This window comes from Calypte anna, chromosome 1 (assembly GCF_003957555.1).
Source record: "Calypte anna isolate BGI_N300 chromosome 1, bCalAnn1_v1.p, whole genome shotgun sequence".
NCBI lineage: Eukaryota > Metazoa > Chordata > Aves > Apodiformes > Trochilidae > Calypte > Calypte anna.
The window spans coordinates 38,214,477-38,233,692 of record NC_044244.1 but is presented as its reverse complement, the minus strand read 5'-3'; the positions used below and the strand labels follow the sequence as shown (position 1 = coordinate 38,233,692).

Genomic DNA, 19,216 nt, shown 5'->3' with positions numbered 1-19,216 from the left:
TAATTGTTTTATAATAACCATTACCAATTTCTAATTTAACAGTTGCCCAGCACCCTCAATTTCCTTTTGAGCTCTCATCATTTTTATAAAGAATTCAAAATATATTTTCCTTGAGGATGGATAATATTCCTAATAGGTCTGCAGTGAAGATAGATACGTAAAAACAGAATGGAGATTAACTTCATAAGTAGCCCTTTCTACCATGCTACACTGTTTTAAGGTCATTTAGTTCACAATAGGACAACTTTCCTAGTTAGCTGATCAATCAATGCCAACAACAGAATTGTTTTCTCAGTGATGGAATTTAATTTTAGAAACAACTGATTGAGTTTTCAATGAAAAGGCTCAAGTTAGGTAAAGTGACAAGCAGGCAGGGAAAGAAGCTTATAAGCATTGTGACAATCAAGTGTGACATCTCCTAGGCAATCTCATGCAATACAAAAAAACCCCCTGTGTTCTTAAAGACAAAATATTGAGATGAAATTATGAATAGGATAAGAATAGAGGTTTTCATAGGGAAAAAAAAAAAAGAAAAAGAAAAGGAGGATCCTCTGAAAAGATTCAGTGGCAAAAAAAAAAAAGTAAATAAAGATGCTCAGGTGTGGAAATTAATTTTGATAAATTAATAGACAGGGTAAGAGGGGAAACAGTCAGAGGATGTGTTATATGGGCAAAGGCTATGGGGTTACAAACAAAGAAAGTGAATTACTATGCTTTTTCAACTTCCCATTTGTCAACTAAGTCCTACCAGCAACTGTACACATGCTTCGTAGGAAGCAAAGGAGATCAGCCAAGACCAAAGTGAACCCTCACAGTGTTTTGGGGGACAGTTTTACAAGATGGTGGTAAAAGGGTTTTACGGTGGTAAAAGGGTTGGACTCGATCTCTGAGGTCCCTTCCAACCCAGCCAATTCTATGATTCTATTATTCTATGATTCTAAGTTGAAGTTCAGCAATACAGCTTCTAATGCTCTTCCACATGGACAAAAGTCTCTATTCTCTCTTCTTCCTTCGCAAGGTAATCTCTTCCAGTACCCTGCCCTGGGAACTTCTGATTTTAAATGTGCTTTCCAGCACAAACTTGGTGCTTTCCAGATTCATAAGAAACTATAATTGATTTTGCTTTTTGGAGAAGGAAAAAATATGAAGTTTTCTGCTGTTTGGGCAAGTTCAAGTGGTTCGGGGAACAGGATGGGTATCTGCCTCTGACATGGTCACCCCAAGCACTCCTTAGTCTTAACAGAAAAGAATAGGTGCTTTTAGAGTAGGACCCATCTGATCTATTCAAAGCCATATTGAAGGAGTGCTGATTCCTGACATTTTATGTAAAGGCAACATAAGGCAAGTTACATCTCATTATACACAAAACACACACAGATTTTAGGCAAAAATGCACATCTATGACACAAGAACCCCTTTAAAACTGAATGTCCAAGTCTTCTCTAATTTCATGTAATTTTTACGGCAGTAATTTCACTTCTAAGAAAAACACATTGCTTGGTATCCAGCTCATAGTCAGGTTAGTGCTGAACAAGAGTTCCAGCTGCAGCTGCCCAAAACCTCTCAATATCATCTTTCTGCTAAGAGGGGCTGGTAACCTCTGCCTGGTTGACAGGATGACAGCCTGTTGATAGCAGATCCCTCAGGACTTCTTTGAGAGCTTGTCAGCACAAGTGGTTTGCAATGTGTGTTTCAATAATCAAACTTTTCATATTTCACTTTTACTTAGAGATTTGCAATTTATGGAAGGCAATAAAAGGTTGACTTTTTAATGTTCCTGAATTAAAAAATAATCCATGCTTACACTTATATAAAATATAAGCAGGGATGTTTTAAATGTCTTTTCTTTTTTACTTTTATATTAAAATTATTAGCACCATGCTTAAATCCAAAGCAAAAATGGTATTCAACTTCCATTAAAAAAAAATACTTGCAATGCCAGAAGGTTCTGCCTCAACATTTAGAATCTGCAGATAAGAAGCTACTCAGATTCTTCTATCTGGCTCTTTGACAGTCAGAAGACTTTATTAATATGTGGTTCATGGATGTTACTTGTTTGCTTTGTAATAGTGTGTTCCAATCTTGGTCAGACTCATGAAATACTATTCTTCCCAAAGTTCATTCAGAAGTTCAAAAGAAACCTTCCAAATGGAAATGACAGAAAATATAAACTATTTGTTTTGGCTTGTTTGTTTTTTGGTTTTTTTTTCTTTTTTCCAATAAGCCCTTACTTCACAACTAATTTAAAAAAACTACTCATTTTTCTCAGTGCAAGCCTAGCAAGTGTTAAAAATTAGCTCAAAATTCTCTGACAAAGTAAGCTTTAAATTTCTAAAACTGGAATAGAAGAGGTGGCCTTGCCCCCACTCTCCGCAGCACACACTTGTTCTTTGCTGAATTAAACCCCCATGTGCCACAACTATACAAACCAGGTGGACAATGAATTGTGGCCAAAATTAAACAGTAAAGCAACTTCAAATATTTGTTTCAACAACCTTACTTCTCATACCAGCAAGAGTTAATGGAAATACACAAAAGCAGCTGAGCTCACCAGCTAGGCATTAAATGGTTTCTGATTCTCAATTTTCAAATCTCTGCTTCAAACTAAAGGTGGATGAGGAAGGATCAGTAATTGGGTTCACAAGTCATCAGCATTTCGCAATACAAAGACTAATGCTGTGAGACACAATTTCTCAGTCAGAAAATAAATGGTGAATGCTTAGAAAACAACATTTCTTTATTAGGATGGCGGCAAAATTGAGGGAGTTGTCATCAGAGGAAAATGTAGCCCTGCAATTTCAGGATTAGAATATGAATTAGAGCATTCTCTAGATGCCAAGCTATTAGCTCCTGGGTCAAACACAAAAAGGTCCTCTCTGTTCAAGATTTTTGTGCTCAAAAAAAGTCTTGGCAGCATCCGCTTTCTGTTGTTGGACAAGGCTGGGTCCTGAAGACTTGCATGTACTTATGCTCAGAAACAGCAGGTTATAAGACTTTCCATATTAATCATGAGGATTAGAGACAGTAATTCCAGGCACAGTTAATAGATTTGGGAATACAGAAACACTAAGTTACAGCTGCACTCAAGGATCACTACAGAAGGGCTGGATCTGTATAGGAGGCTGAGTTCTTTCTTTAAATTCACCACTAGTAGGTGTAAGTGGGTGTCATCTCTGGCTCGGAGAATGGAGAATAGGAAGGAAGATGAATAAAGAAAAACGAAACAAAGACTGCAAATTGTGAAAAATCAGCCATATAATAATTACTTGCTCTTATCACACACATATCTGCACATGGGTGCAGCTATCTGTAATTGCCTTATCAATACGAACCCTGATGACCATTTAAAATCCAACCTATGCCTTAAAACAGGTAGTGTACGTGCTTAGAAGACAAATATTCACTTGAGGAAGACAAATATTCACTTGAGCAGGAAAACATAAGACCAATTCAACAGAGCAGATCATACATTTTTAACCTCATAGCACGGCAGGAAAATGCTTTAAACCTGTAGCAAGTCAATGAGAAATCTTCCCTACTGGTAAGCACAATAGCAGCCATCCATTTCAATAGAAGTTTATCAGCAGTGAAACCTGACCGAGATAAATGACGAAGCTGTTGAGCCACAGCCTGCTTCTGCCTGCTGCAGGCTGCCAGATAAAATGGGAACAAAAGCTCCCTGCTGTACCCCCTACCAGTCTCCATTAACCCCTGCTGATGCTTTATTATCATCTGGGGGCTCCAGAACAGCATAGCATGAATCAATGTGTAAAAAAATAAATAATAAAAGCTCATACATAGCACAAACAAGCCTGAAACGTAGCTTGCAAGAAACGCTCATAGGGTGGCGTTGCAATTAAATAAGGGTTCTGAGAAATTCCACATTCTAGGAAAAAAAAACCAAAACAACAAAACACCAAACTCAGAAAAAAATACCATGCGTGTAAAACAGAGTATGAAAAACTACTTAAAGGCAATAGAGTGCAATTAGAAAACATGTTTCTCCTAATTTTACCCCTCCTTCCAAATACATACAAGCAAGGACCAGGCATATATTCTTATCCCTTTATATCCAGCTCCAAGTTTCACTTTTTGATCCTGTCACAAATATCCTCTTTGTTTCACTTCCTCCAGTTTCCTTTCTCCAAATATAAATTTAAAACATTTAGTGAAGGTCAAAGCATCTTCTACTAAAATGATATTAAAAAATGGATGGGAAGGGCAGAGAAAGTGTTACAAATCTCCTCAGAATTCGTGGTTGCCATAGGAGAGACAGGCAATAGGAGGAAATGGGAGACTTGAAATGTTAGTAATACTTAAGATTTAAATAGTGTCATTGCAGCCTGAAGTTCCTGTAGCTTACCATAACAAAGTCAAGCCCTCAAAAGATTTCAGAGGCCACACAAAATCTGAGGAAAATTCACTGAGATTGATCAGTAAAGATACTCATCACTACATTTGCATTCCTCAGCACATTGGGGGTGGGACTGGAAGGGTGCAGGGCAGGTGAGGGAATAATCTACTTTAGATTGAACCATTCTCCTAGATTGACAACACTCCCTCTTCATCCTAAAGAGCTGTCCCATGCTTTACTAATTACAGAAGCTGTTCTGAACTCCCACTATGATGTATCACTACCCCAAGTCATAGATTTTCAACACATCTGTCGCTCAGAAGTACATTCAGTAAGCAGCAACGTTATAAAAATGTTCATAAATAATATTGTAAATGCTCATAAAGAACATGATGTTTTTCCTAAAGATAATGCAACAAGCTAAGAGAATAAATACTGCCCAAACCTTCAAGGAGTAGAATGGCCTCAACACAGACAAAGAGAGAGGCTGTATGGGTTCAGTCCAAAGCTCCACATATCCCAGCATTCTGAGATCAAAACTTTTGCTTACAGAGTAGCAGAATGAAGCAAATACATACTGAAGCTTTTCAAGAAGCCTTTTTCATTCCATAGCAATTTCCAGTTCAGCGATTTGTGGCTCAGAGGGCAATTCCATTTTCTAGTAAACTGTACTGTAATTCCCTTCCACAGACTTACTCCAGTCTTCCCAGTTGCACATGTAAGCTTTTAACATCCACAACCATTCCACAACTTACCACACACAGTTTGAAGAAAAATCTGCTTTGGCTTGTTCTGCACCCTTTATCTGCCAGTATAATTTATGAATGCAAATTTCTTCTATCCAAAAAGGTGGTGGTGGGGGAAAGTCCTGGTCACCTTATACATATTTTTTCCTGATTTTATAGATTTCTATCTCATACCCCTAAATTAACACCTTCTACAACAAAAAAACCAAACCCAAATCCTCAAACAAAATGAAAATCCCAAAACACCAAAAGAAAAACTGTGGGAGAATTTTTTGTTGCTTTAAAGCCTTTGTTAGCCAGGCTTTTTCAAGATTTTCTGCATATTGATGAGTTAACAAATGTTAACTTTTAATAAAAAGCAGCAACAGAAAAATGGCAACTCTAGCACTTGGAGTCTCGTAGGAAAAAAGGTAGTAATTCTGAAACCTTAATATGATAAATCTCCTCCAATGCTCTGAATATATGCTACATGACAACCTGGAACAAACTCATTGTGCTGGCTCACAGTGGTTTAAAAACAATGAAATAAAAATTGTTCCAGGAGACTTTGTGCCAGATCAGATATCTTCTCTCCTGCCACAGATATTGTAACGTTGGCATAAACATTCTATGGTGTTCTAGACAGACTGACAGAGTCTTAGCAGTGAGCTCATGCCTATCTAGATGAAAATATCTACCACAACCTGATACAGTATTGAACAGAATCATTAATAACAAATATGGAACCATGGCCTGAGTGAGACTGAAGCACATGAAAAAATCTCAATGTTTTGGCAAGCAAGACAGTATAGAATGCCTAACTTTTCTTTTGCAAAACACATTCAAGTCCAAGATAGTATCAGGGCTTAAGTGCTCAATCTGTTATAAATAAATCTCTAAGCATAGCTAAGACTCTTTTTCCTCGTCTTTCTCAGAGATGTTATAATGTTAGGTGAATTATGGACTATAAATCTTGTTTTCAGGACAAAGAGAACCATGCTCCCTAGGCTCTCCCAAGAAGAGCTTCAAAGCAATTCACCTTGCAGAACTGGAGTTACTTTGACTCTGAAGGAGAACAAACAGTTATGTGACCTTCCATCATGAGACTGACTTCACATTGACTTACAAAGATATCATAATGCTAGAGAAGATATTGTGCCTAATATGATAGTTATTTGAGCTGGTAAAAGATTCACAAAGGAAAGCTACAATTCAACAACAGAAGGGCAAATCTGCCAGGATATAGCAAAGGTACACAGTGCTGCTATGCACCAGTAAGTGGGCAAGTCTTCTGCTTCCAAATAAACTTCTGCCTTTTGATAGTAAACTGAACAAATACTAAGCAGTTATTTTCTCAAAGACTGACAAAGAGATAATAAATGTCAAATTTCTTCCATAAATGTTGTATAACAAAATATTTTCAGTGTGGGAGAGAAGGAAAAAAGCATTTTTGTTTTCAATTAAAATTTTCAGCAGAACATACCAGAAAGGAATGAAAATCTGTCCCCTAGCTGCAACTCTATTAAAACAAGGAGATCCAATCTATGGAGAATTTGTGGGAGCAGAAATTATTGTATGTGAAATGAGATTTATTTCTTCAAAATATGTTCTGCTAGGATCTAAGCTAAGTAGCGCAAAGAAAGAAAGATAACTTTTTTGTAACCAGTAAACATTATGCCTAGCAAAAAGCTTTTTCCCCTTATGATCCAAGAACTAATTTATTTAACAAACCTTTATCGTATATTTTTAAAAAGGAGGATCTACTACACAGATGTGATTTCCATTTTACACACAGAAAAATGGAGGAACAATAGTGAGCAACTGGCCCAGAGACAGAGAAGAAACAGAATTCTCTTTTAAAGCACAAATCTACCACTGTCCCATTGCCCTTTGGGGCTGTATCAGAGTAAGCACCTAGAAAAGTAGAGTAACTACATTCTGTAACTCCCTGGAATTAAAAATGTAGGTGTAATTACAAACCTCTATTTTGTCTGTTTTGGCATCTCCCCAGTATATTTTGTTTTCTGCATAATCCAGTGCCAGTCCATTTGGCCACCCAAGTGAGGTATTCACCAGCACAATTCTGTCTGAGCCATCTAATGCTGCCCTCTCAATCTTCGGGATTTCTCCCCAGTCAGTCCAGTACATGTACCTATAAAGAAAACAAAATCTTAAGAATTTTTAGTAGTCCAAACTTCCAACATTCACATAGCTTCTTCTGGGCTACTGTGCCCTGAAACTACACTGCTCATAGAAAATTTTCTAGACTATTGTATACTTTTCTAGACCAGAATCTTACTTCAGTAAGGATTCCCAAACCATTCAGAAAGCACTGAAATATATTGTCCCTTTACACAGAACTCCTGTATCAGTCTGCTCAGCAAGACAATATAATTCATGTTATCAGGTAAAAATAACCAAACATGTCAATACATTCTCAAAAAATACCTCTAAACAAGAGAATAAAACCAAAAGAGGTAAGATGACTAGCCAGGCAGCCAAAGGAAGGCACTAGTCCCTTTGCCTCACAGCCTTAATTTTCAAAGAATCCCAGTATTTTCATTTTGATGACTCCAAAGTTTATCAGACCCTTGGCATACAGGCAGACAGAATTATCTTCTTTACATGCCTAGTATCTTAAAAATGCTCATGAACAGCTACTCACCCAACCATAGGATCCAGCACGATGGCTCTGGGTTCTTCCAGGTCTTCTGATATTAAGATTTTTCTCATGGTCCCATTAAGCCTTGTAACTTCGATACGGTCTGTGCCAGTGTCAGTCCAGTACAGATTCCGGGCAACCCAGTCCACAGCAATGCCATCAGGGTGTGCAATCTGTGCTGTGACAACAAACTGACTGCCTGACCCATCGATGAACGAGCGGCGTATGGCCCTAACTTCATCATCGGTCCAATAGATGTACCCTTCCAAAGGATCAAAGTCAATGGCAATGGCATGACGGATGTCATCCAGGGGCAACACGATGTCTGTAAAATCTGGGGTGTCCAAGGAAATTCGCCTCAAATCTGTCCGTCGGGCTAGAAGCAGCAGTTCAGTGGCACCTACAGGAACAAGGCAAAAAACCCAACCATCTTACAAACGCTGTACTGTGAGCCTGTAAATAAGTGAACCCAATTCTGTATCATTTAGTACAAACTACTCTAGCTAGCTTGGTTTCATAGGACCTAAACAAACTGATGGGCACCAGAACAGAGTCCCACTTAAAGGCTTCAAACGTGAGGTTCTGCAGAAGACAAATGTATTTTTAGAGAAAATTCATTGTCCAAAATGTATTACATTAGATACGTTTTCTCTCCGTATCACTACCTCCAAAGGTACTGAAATAGATACACAGTGACTATGCTGCTCTTTTATGCAAATCACCAGATGGCCTGCAGCCTCTTAGATGAAAATTTAATTATATAAATAATTTACTGATTGTTTGCTGCTGTTGGTATAGGTGACAACCATGACAAACAAGTCGCATGTTTCATGCCCTTAGAGGGAAAAAAATGTAACACAATGCCACAAGTAAATCTCCTTTGAGAAAATCCTATCAGAGGCATCAGATTTGGGAACTGACAACAGTCCAGCGACCACAAAAAGCAGGAGGGCTCTTAGCTTCTCCCATCTTTGTTGAAAACAAGCTTACTGAACACATGAAAATAAAAAACAGTGTGTCTTATAAAGTCATTTTGAGCTGAAGTATACGAAAGCCTTGCTGGCTTTTCAGTCAGAAGTCAGAATCACAATAAATAACAAAGACCAGCTTAGAGTGAGGAAGATGTTTTCACACAGGGCAACACCAGCTGTGTAATGGTACACATGCTGGGCATCTAATCAAGAACAGATGTATTAATCACCTATTCCAGTTCGTTCCCATTCCAGCCCTGGAGCCTCCAGCACAAGAGAGACAAGGACCTGTTGAAGCAGGTCCAGCAGAGGGACACAAAAGATAATCTAGAGGCTCTCCCATGAAGAAAACCTGAAAAAGTTGGGGTTGTTCAGCCAGGAGAAGGCAAGACTCCAGGGAGCTTTTCAATACTTAACGGGGGCCTATTAAAAAGATGGGGACAAACTTTTTGGAAGGGAACATACTAACAGGACGAGGAGTGATGGTTTTAAACTTAAAAACAGAAGATCTAGATTAGGTATTAGGAAGATTTTTTTTTACTGTGGGAGTGATAGGACACTGGATCAGGTTGCCCAGAGAAGCTGTGGATACCCCCCCTGCCCTGGATGCGTTCAAGGCCAGGTTGGAAGGGACTCTGAGCAACCGGGTATAGTTGAACATGTCCCTGCTCACTGCAGGGGGGTTGGACTACATGACCTTTAGAGGTCCCTTCCAACCCAAACCATTATGGGATTCTGATATTTTCTATGTCATTTGATTTTGGTAAACAACAACCACACCCCATTCAATTAAATGGGCTTATCAGTTTGGAGTCCCAGGGAAAGAAAAGCAGCTCAGGCCTCAGGGAAGCCTAAACTAAAGTGAAAAATGTGCACATCTTAAAAGGAGGGAAAGTGTGTTGCAATGGCTCCCCTTAAACAGTCCGAGGAAATGTTTTGGCAGAGACTGATGGTGCTGTGGAAAGGAGGGGGAGGGGAAGGTTTATAATAAAAAAAACAAGCATCAAGATTGCAGTGAGAGAGTCATTGCCAAGCTACATTTTGTCCATATCTTGGATCTTAGAGAGGCATAAATACGGGCTGGAAGACTAAAAGAGCAGTAACTAAAGCAAGCAGGTTGCCGATGAAAGAAGAATGTTGGTGTTTGATGCCAGATTTCTTTTTAAAAGAATCAGTGATTGCTGGTGGTGCTAGATGAAGCCTCACTGTGTGCCAGACGTTGGAGAGATGCCAAAGCAGCCATTGCTTCATTTACAGCACGTTTAACACATTAAAAGCACCTAAAACAGTTTCACAGTGCTGCAAAAGACAGCACCTTTCAGAAATTTGAGAGTTTTACCACAAATGTTCCTGACTGGTAGTCCAGAAAGGATTAAGATTCTCTGTCCTACAAAAACTCCTGTTCAGAAGCACATGTACACACTTCCCAATTGTTCTTGTAGTGAAGAACTCATACATTAATATCAGGAAGGGGGAACCATAATTACATGTCTATGCATCCTTCAAAATAATGTAAAGCATGTGACACAGTAAATGGAAAACAGGCATCTTAGTAGGATTTTATAATTAGAGAAGCAACTAATCTTGTCACAGCAGTCTATATGTACATTTGTGTTGGATGCTACTAAACAATTCAGCATCAAGATCCAAGCATTCAGCTGCAATATGGTAAACTAAAGTATTAACATGTAACTAAACCCAACTATTTATGTTCACGTAAAAAAGAAATCCAAGTACTTACATTCTTACCTACTTAATGGTCGTTTATTCAACTTACCTTTTAAGCAAAACTATGGAAATAATCTTAAAAACTCATGAACAATACTTTTTCTACATTACCTAGAAAATTTAAAGTTCAGCAAAAGCAGTAAACTCAGATTTCTAAACAGATAGGAAGCGATACATAGGCTATCGTATAAATAAAAATTGTAGGACAATTTAAAAATAATTTGTATTCTTTAGCTGAAATTCAGTCATTTTGAAGAACCAGTGACAGGTCCCCATTCCCAGAGAGACTCAGTTAAGTATAACCATGCCTTTGCCTAAACTCACCCATAAAACTGACCAATTGGCCTTCCAATTCTTGTCAAAGATGACTCATTTCAGCAGCTTCAATATTCTGCTTTTCGGCTGCAAGTCTGTTGTTCAGTCAATAACCCACTGTGTCTAAGCTTTAACTCAGCATCAGGAAATGACTGGCTTTCAGTCCTAATCCATGTCCTACTCCGGATCCCTGAGCTAAGAATTTCATGGGTTTTATTTGGAGGCTCGGCTGGCATTTCAGCCTCCACTAAACCACTACCCCACTGCCCCTACAATCAAGCAAGAAAGTGTTTAAAGCTTTAGAGCTATTACCCACCCATTTGAAAACCAACACCTCAGCTGCTTAGTTAAATCACCAGTCATTCTGTTCAGGAAAAAGGAATAGAGTAGCAGAGACTCATCTGACCTCGAGATAAATGGAGGGAAAGATTACTCTGAATGCCTTCAAGCTGTCCTGGAAATAGCAGAAATAGCAAATGCAAGGTGCATTTATGGACTGATCTCATTATCATAATTTAGCAGCCAAGAAAAAAAGGTGGTCACTAAAACAATTTGCACTTGTGGCAAACACAAGTAGCTGTACCAAGTTTAACACAAGGTAGTGTTACAAAGTTGTACAAAGATTACCTGGCTAAGTATTGATCACCACTGAGACAGAAGTTTGCTCGAGGTACTCAAAGTTGCCAGGACCTAAAAGAATCATCAGTTTTATTCAGTTCTATTCCTTAGACCAACTAGGATGAAAAAGCTAAAATGTGACCGGTGGATCTCCAGACTTCACTTTGCCTCTCCAGGAAAAAGCTTGCCTCCAATGATCAACTTGATGGAGAACATGATGGGTAGGGAATCAGAATTCAAAAAAAGAATGAAAAGGTAGGAAAGACAATGCAGGCTGCATGCCAGCATAACTTTTTCTTTTTCTTTTCTTTTTTTTTTTTTCCTTTTCAATTTATCACTACTTACTGGAAGAATGGAATGAACCATTATAAAAATATATGAGCCATTACAAATACCTCACCTCTCAGCTGGCTCATACACTTACAGAAGGTGTATGGAGGCTGCAACCAGAGCTCTGACCTCAGCATGCATATGCAGACCTGAGGCAGTTTTTCCTCCAGACAGCTCATACTGCACATACAAGGATGAACTGGCCTAGAAGAACACAGAGGGGACCTGGAGCAGACTTGACTGCCGGTGCTGCTATCTCCTGGTGATCTCTACTGCACCCAAAACAAGCATGCCTGTAAACACAAGTGTAACTTGATTACACCGCTGGATTCGAAGGCACAGACTATCAGACATGGGGGGTGTGTTCATACCCTTCAAATCACAGTGCACAAAGTTCCTCTGCAAACACAGGCAGAGGATGCAATATGGATGTACCATATGGTAAGTCAGGTCCTTCTGCTTACCCTCTTTGTTGATCTCCCCTGCAATCCTAAGTGATTTTAGCAACCTATAACCTATTAAAAAAAAACAAACACAAAAAACGAAACAAAAAACGAAAAAAAAAAAAAAAAAAAAAAAAAAGGAAAATAGACAAAACAAAAACAACAAAAAAAGGAAAAAAAAAAAAAACAACCCCCAACCCCCCCAAAAAAACCAACCACAAACCTCACCCCAAACCAAAACCCTCTCAAGCTACTCAAAATGGGGACCAAGTTCAAGATTTTTTTAGCCTCAAGACATAGGGTATTCAGGAGAGTTACCAATGTTTTTTTTAAAGTCAAGTCACTTACTTAAGATGTCTAAATATGGACCTAAAAGCCTTACTTTTATTTATGAGAGCTTTAGCCTACTTTTATTAAGCACTTTGAAAGCTGGGATTACAAGCTCATGGATGGTGCATTACATTAGTCCTGGAACTAATACTTTCCTCAGAAAGTCTCTATTAAAAATCAAAATAATTTAAATCTTTCTGGTAGCTGAAGAGGAGGAGAAGAGGCGAAACAGAGCAAACATGCAGATACATGCAACAGGGTAGCTTTGAAGTCCAATGTCTAATGCCCTGCTAACCTTTACAATTAATTACATGTAATTAATTGTATTCCCAGTGATATACAGGCCTCAGTCATTTGTAAGTTACTGAACTTAAAAATCATCAGTGGTTGCTGAGGCTAGTCCAGCTACTAAGACACATGCTCTGGAATTCACACATAAGAAGTGTTAGACCTTGGACCCATATAATGAGTTCTCTATATCTGAGACATCAAGATTATTAATACATCCTCAGTAAAATTAGCACACATTTGACAAAAATATTTTTTTCCTAAATGTCTTTCCCCAGTTGTAAAGTTGCTATTGCCAGAGAGCCCCTGGTACTACAATATAAAGATTTTTTCATGTAGACAAGATCAACACTAAAACTACAAAAGAAAATTATGTTTATCTGAAACTAATTATATACTTTTTCTTTCCTTGAAAAGAAATGAAAGAATTAGGTTGTTAAATTAACATCTTGATCTGTGCAGTCAATTCAGGATTGTGGTTGTTCCCATAAAGCCAATTTCCCACTGGACAGCCCTAAATTGCAAAATGAAGTGCAAATTTCTGATTGGTGCCTCCAGGCCTTCATAGGAAACAGAATGTGAGCATAGATGGGTAAAATAAAGACTCTTCCTGGAAGAGAAAGAACAGCCAAAGCAAGGCTGAAATGGGAAATCTGAAGCAGAGTATTTTCTTCATGAAGAAACTCCCACCTCCTTGTTCAGCTGCAGTCACCATTGGTTTTCTCAGTACAAACCACATATCCCTTTTGGTAGCAGCAAATACAGGAAACAATTAAAACTCACTACAGGCAAAGACAGAAGCTGAGCACATGGACAAAGACCTTCAAACAGTATCTAAGAATGTAACCCCAATTACAAACTCTTAAGATAAACCTAATTTTTCTTATAAAGTTTACTATCAAACAGGTCATTTAAACCCAGCACTTCAGAACAGCAGTGCCTGTAACACTAAAATAGAGAAATCCCAGTGTATCCTGCAGAAGAGAACAATAGATTACCAAGAATATGATGACAATAGGTGAAAGCTCCCTTGTAGAAGCATCTGGGTGCTCAGACAGAACACTTCAGATGTTGCAGAGTAATAGCTGGCCATGGAAGCCACTTATTCTGCCCCTCTTTACTTAGAGGGACAGGGTTTTATGAACTTTCATCTAGGCAACGAGGAAAGTAAAAGCTTGCTGCAAGCCCCCACCTCAGCTAAATAACTGTTTTGCTTTGTAATAGGAATAGAAATTGACACAACCAACCAGCTAGCATTACCAGTTATTAGAAAAATGGCTTATTTTATTCCAAGTTATCACCCTCTCATGAAACAGTATGGAGAAGTGTATCTAAATGGGGGGCAGAGGAGAGGCAGGGGGTGTGCTATATTCATAGCTCTCACAAGAAATTATAAAACTCCTCTAAGGTGTGATGGGAAAAACCCTAAAAAAAAAAACAACAAAAAACAACAAACCAAAGAAACTAACACTGGGAGAAAAGGGAGGGAGGAAAAGATTTCCTATAAACCAAGATTATTCAAAATGCTAGGTTGTCATGGAAACTGCTCAGGGAGGGTCAGCCAGCCTCACCTTTGGCTGCAAGGATCATCTGTCAATGCCAAAGCACTGCAAACACCACAAACATGTACTCAAAATTCAACAGTCAAAATCTTTCCAGTCCAGGCTGGAGCTCTTATCAGCACAGCATGAAATGAAGTTTTCTGCTCAAAGAGGCTCCTTTCATCATGAAACAATTCAGTTTAGGAATTAGTCTGATTTTAGTTTATTGTTTACTATTTAGTTAGTTTACTGTTAATAGTTTACTATTATTTTGTTTATTTTGTGTATTGTTAAAGGCAAAACATCTTAAACAAGAGAAATTCTTAGTTTAATTTTTCACCTTTCTTCACTTTTAAGTCATTCCCTCCTTCTTTTCCCAAAAGTCATTTATATGTAAAGAGATTTAATCACTTGGTGTTTCAGTCTGCTGCAGCATAATAGATGCATGCTGAAACAACCCAAGGTAAGAAGTGTTCAGTTCTCAAGCTTAAACTCTACTTTCACAGCAGACACAGTAAACAGGTAAGTACAAGGGGATTAAAAAAACCAAACAAAAACAAGAAACCACAACCAACTCCCCCAACCCCACACACCTGAAAAAGAGTGAATAAGTTTACTTCCCCAGGGTCACTAAGCAGCCTAAGAAAGGAAGTCGACACACAAACACTTACAGATCTATATCTCAGAATCTGGTCTGTGGCTAGTCTGGCTCTGTTTGACTGCCACACTCTCCTCCCTTCCCTGAATCAGTAATTGCAGCCTTTGGAACTATGAGAAGAAATTTCAGTGAAGATGTTTGAAGAGGTCTGGGAAATTGTAGGTCACTTGCAAAAGTCCTGGGTCTAAAACCTACACCTCTCATCAGTGAAAGGAGTGAAAAAACACTTCAAAATATTTCATTACTTGAAGGGTAAGCTCAGCTCTAAATGCTGAAGCTTCCTCACCTTCCTCCCACAAGTTAGGTCAGCCATGGGATAATCAAAGCTAAGAGAAACACGTGGATATGATGCATAGTTTGAATAGGTCATTTTACTTGGGTTACCTGCCAATTAATTCCTAAATCCAAAAAGCAGAGGTATGCAACACTCACTCAGCTAAATAAACAGAGACTCAGTTTTCTCCCCTTCCTCCCCCATCCATTTTAATTCTTGCAAAGTAAGTAGCAGCGTTTTGGTAAGATGCAATAGCAGAACACTGGTTAAAAATACAACACTATATAGGCAAGCATAAGTAAATGTTCTTGTATCAAGTTTTTTCTTATACATGGACAACATGCTGTAGCATACCGGTTAACAAAATTTCTGATAAAAATGGGAGCTATATTTTGTGAGCCAAATACACTTCATGGATGACTGGGAACATGCAGTTTGGGTTCTCATGTGCTCAGGGACTGAGAGAAAAGAGTAATAGCTCTAAATTCGGGACATAAGGAATGGCTGGAAAAGTGAACTGATGATTTTGAGTATCTCTGCATGAGAAGTTGAAGTCCTTTTAATAAAGGCTTGGGTTTTTTTTTAAATACTATTCCTTTACTTGTCTTTGGTAATTTACTTTGATTGACTAGATTCTAGTCACACTAGAAAGGTGCCATTCAGCATCTGAGGAGAGGGCAAGCTGTGTGGTAGGTTCCTCAGCCTCCATGAGTCCACAGGGCTGAACCTGAGCAATGAAGTGGCCCCTTCTGTGACACCGCAACCTGTTCCTGGGAACACATCATGCAGGGAGGTAAAAGACACAGCCACTCTTTTGCCTGAAGTTCCCAACCCTTTTTTTATCAGTAACTCAAAAGGAAGTGATTTCTCTCTCTTAATGTCTGCAGGTCTGGTTGCAATAGTTGTCCTTATGACTTCATAGAATCATAGAGTTGGCTGGGTTGGAAGGGACCTCTGAGATCATCAAGTCCAACCCTTGATCCACTACCGCTGCAGTTACCAGACCATGGCACTGAGTGCCACATCCAGTCTCTTTTTAAATATCTCCAGGGATGGAGAATCCACTACTTCCATGGGCAGCCCATTCCAATGTCTGATCACCCTCTCCATAAAGAAATGCTTTCTAATATCTAACCTAAACCTCCCTCGGCACAACTTGAGACCGTGCCCTCTTGTCTTGCTGAGAGTTGCCTGGGAAAAGAGACCAACCCCCACATGGCTACAGCCTCCTTTCAGGGAGTTGTAGAGAGTGATGAGGTCTCTGAGCCTCCTCTTCTCCAGGCTGAACAGCCCCAGCCCCCTCAGCCTCACCTCATAGGACTTGTGCACTTCAGCCTGTGCTCCCTTAGCTTTCTACCTTCACTTGGCAAATGACCAAATCTTCCCTACTCCCTGTCCCTCATGCGGACTTCTTGTGCAGCTCTGCTTTTGGAAACATGCCTGTATTAGGTAACAAATGGTTTAGCTATCTGCTGACACAAAGGAGTTTATCCATGTGTAGCAGGTATTTTTTTAAAAAACATGTGAATTTGTGTCACGTTCTGACTAAGTATTACCAACCCAGAGTAGTATTATTAAACACTGGCAGAAATGGAAGAAAACCATCTTCTGTTACAAACAGACCTGCAAGGCTAATTTGGGAGCTGCTTTTGAGTTTTTCACATAAAAGCAGCAATTTATTTTAACAAGGTTCACAGAGACACAAATAACCACACAAAAAATAATCAGCAGAGAGCACAAAATAGCATGAAATTAAAGAAAAAACTGAACAGTAGCAGACAAGCCTAGAATTTTTAAAATAGAAAATGACAATTTAACAAAATACATTTCTGTATACATTTTTAGCCTATTTACAGTAAATTCTGATGTATCTTTGTTTCTTTCTTCATTTACCTTTGTCATAAAGATAATCTGCATAAAAGATGGTTATTTATGAGTGAGCTAATTATCTCCCAGTGTTTATTTTGATCCTGTTCATGTACTACTGCAACCACAGCACAGTGTCACAAGGCCTATATTTACAAAATATAACAGCTTAAAATCATACATACTAGCCCACGAGACACCTTCTAAAAGCAATTTGGGTTGAGCAACAGCAGTCCCAAGTCTCCACACATCTTGGGTTCTAAGCCTGAAACACTTTCAAAAAACCATGTAATTCTTTTCAGTTCCTATATACAGATGTAGGGGCCTAACTTTATGCATGTGAGCTGAAAGAGATTCCAGGTGTACATGTGTATAACAAACAGACATCAGATCTTCAAAAAAATAGAATTGCTTTCATTGTACGATCCCATTTCTCAAATACTAATCAATGAAAAATAACATTAGAAATATTTTAGAGGCAGCAGAGGAGGTAGGCATAATTTTGTCTAAGAAACTGGAACAACAGAGCCCCCCTGAAAACTTGCAGGAAATTAGTGACAGAGGCAGAATTGTAACCTAAATTTTTTAACTGCTCCTCATCCATGAGCCTCTTTCTTTTTTATTTTTGAAAGGTAGAGGGCATTTTCCTACCATTTTTATCTGTGTTGCAAAAGAATGCATGATTTCACAATTTGCCACTCCTAAATACACATTATATTGTGAAGCTCGAAGAATCCCTTTCCCTCCAAAAACTACTTTGTGTTTAATCTAAAAAGATTTTAAAAAAACAAAGCCTACCATCTTTGCAGGTCTTTCCATTCTCAAGAAGTTTCACACCAGTAGGACATGCACACTGATAAGAGGGCTTGGTAGGAGACATCAAACACAAGTGGGAGCAGCCACCATTATTAATTCCACATGGGTTTGTAGCTGTTAAACATAAATCACACAGATTAATGCTTCTGATAATGAATGACCTCATCTCATGTGTTAAGACACATACGGCATTTGAGTGGTAGAACTGGGGGCAGCAACATAGATTAAAGAAGGAAATGATGAACACAGAACAAGGAAAAATTAATTCCAAGTGTTGAGTAGTGGGGTATTTATGGTACCAAAATGCACGGACATTGAATGTTTCCTCTATTGGGGAAGTAGCATGTAGCTCTAAACAGGACTTGTTTCAGCTCTGCCCTTCTCATTTTCACAAACTATTCAGCATGTCAGTGCTGAATGTATAGTAGGTGGTGTGTATAAAAACAAAATGCAAACACAGTAAATTAACACAATGGTTAAGACAGTGGTTATTACACAGAACTAGTCTCGCTTAGTATCAGCTGCCAAATTAACACTACTTTCCATTCAGGAATTACGACTTGGGGAAAAAAAATAAAATACCATGTTGCCTAAAGTTATGGCACATGAAACAGAAGAAGGAATACAACAGGATAAATGTGGTAGGCAGAAAAAAAAAAGGAAGAGATGTTTTTTGAGCTTAAAAGAAACAATGTAGAGAATATTTGGTTTCCCTTGGGTCTTTTCCCAATCTCCGCACTGGAAAAAATTGCATCATGATGCGAGTGAAGCCACCCACCATCATACCAAAAGCCTAATTAAGATTTTTTTAAAATCAGTTCCAACTTGCAGTTAAAAAAAGAAAGCAAGACAGCTTACCATTCGGCTGCCTCTTTTGGCTGAAAGCATGAATATCCATGGGAGAGAAGATGTTGGAATGTATTTCACGCAGGTCCTCCCCGGAGTACTTGCTGCAGGCCAAGATCGAATGTGTGTTCCAGTCAGTCCAGTACAACGTGTCCCCAAACAGCGTCAGAGCAAAGGGATGTGGAAGGGAGCCTTTAACCACTGCTTGCCTAATAGAATGCAGGGAAGAAAATGAGGGCTCAAACACAATGCTTGCTATGGTTTTGCTTGAACATAACCCTTATAAAAAGAAATTTTACAGTGCATCAAATCTTTGCGTTTATTTATGAGGAGCAAATACAGTGCAACCAGTTTAGAGAATTATATAGGGGAACAACACAGGAGTTCTGTTTTCAGGCTGCCTACTGATGCCGAGGTGGCTGAGATGCCAGCTGAAATCCTTACTTAGGTC

At 38.7% G+C, this 19,216-nt stretch overlaps 1 protein-coding gene across 1 annotated transcript in view; it reads right to left on the bottom strand.

Annotated features, from left to right (window-relative positions):
• Positions 1-19,216, bottom strand: part of LRP6 (LDL receptor related protein 6) — a 125,259-nt gene that overhangs the window by 45,005 nt on the left and 61,038 nt on the right. Inside the window, exons 4-7 of the mRNA XM_030444560.1 lie at positions 18,778-18,974; positions 17,902-18,033; positions 7,745-8,141; positions 7,060-7,231 (exon numbers count right to left, since the gene is read on the bottom strand). Of these exons, the coding sequence (XP_030300420.1) occupies positions 7,060-7,231; positions 7,745-8,141; positions 17,902-18,033; positions 18,778-18,974 (898 nt within the window). The remainder of the gene's footprint in view (positions 1-7,059; positions 7,232-7,744; positions 8,142-17,901; positions 18,034-18,777; positions 18,975-19,216) is intronic.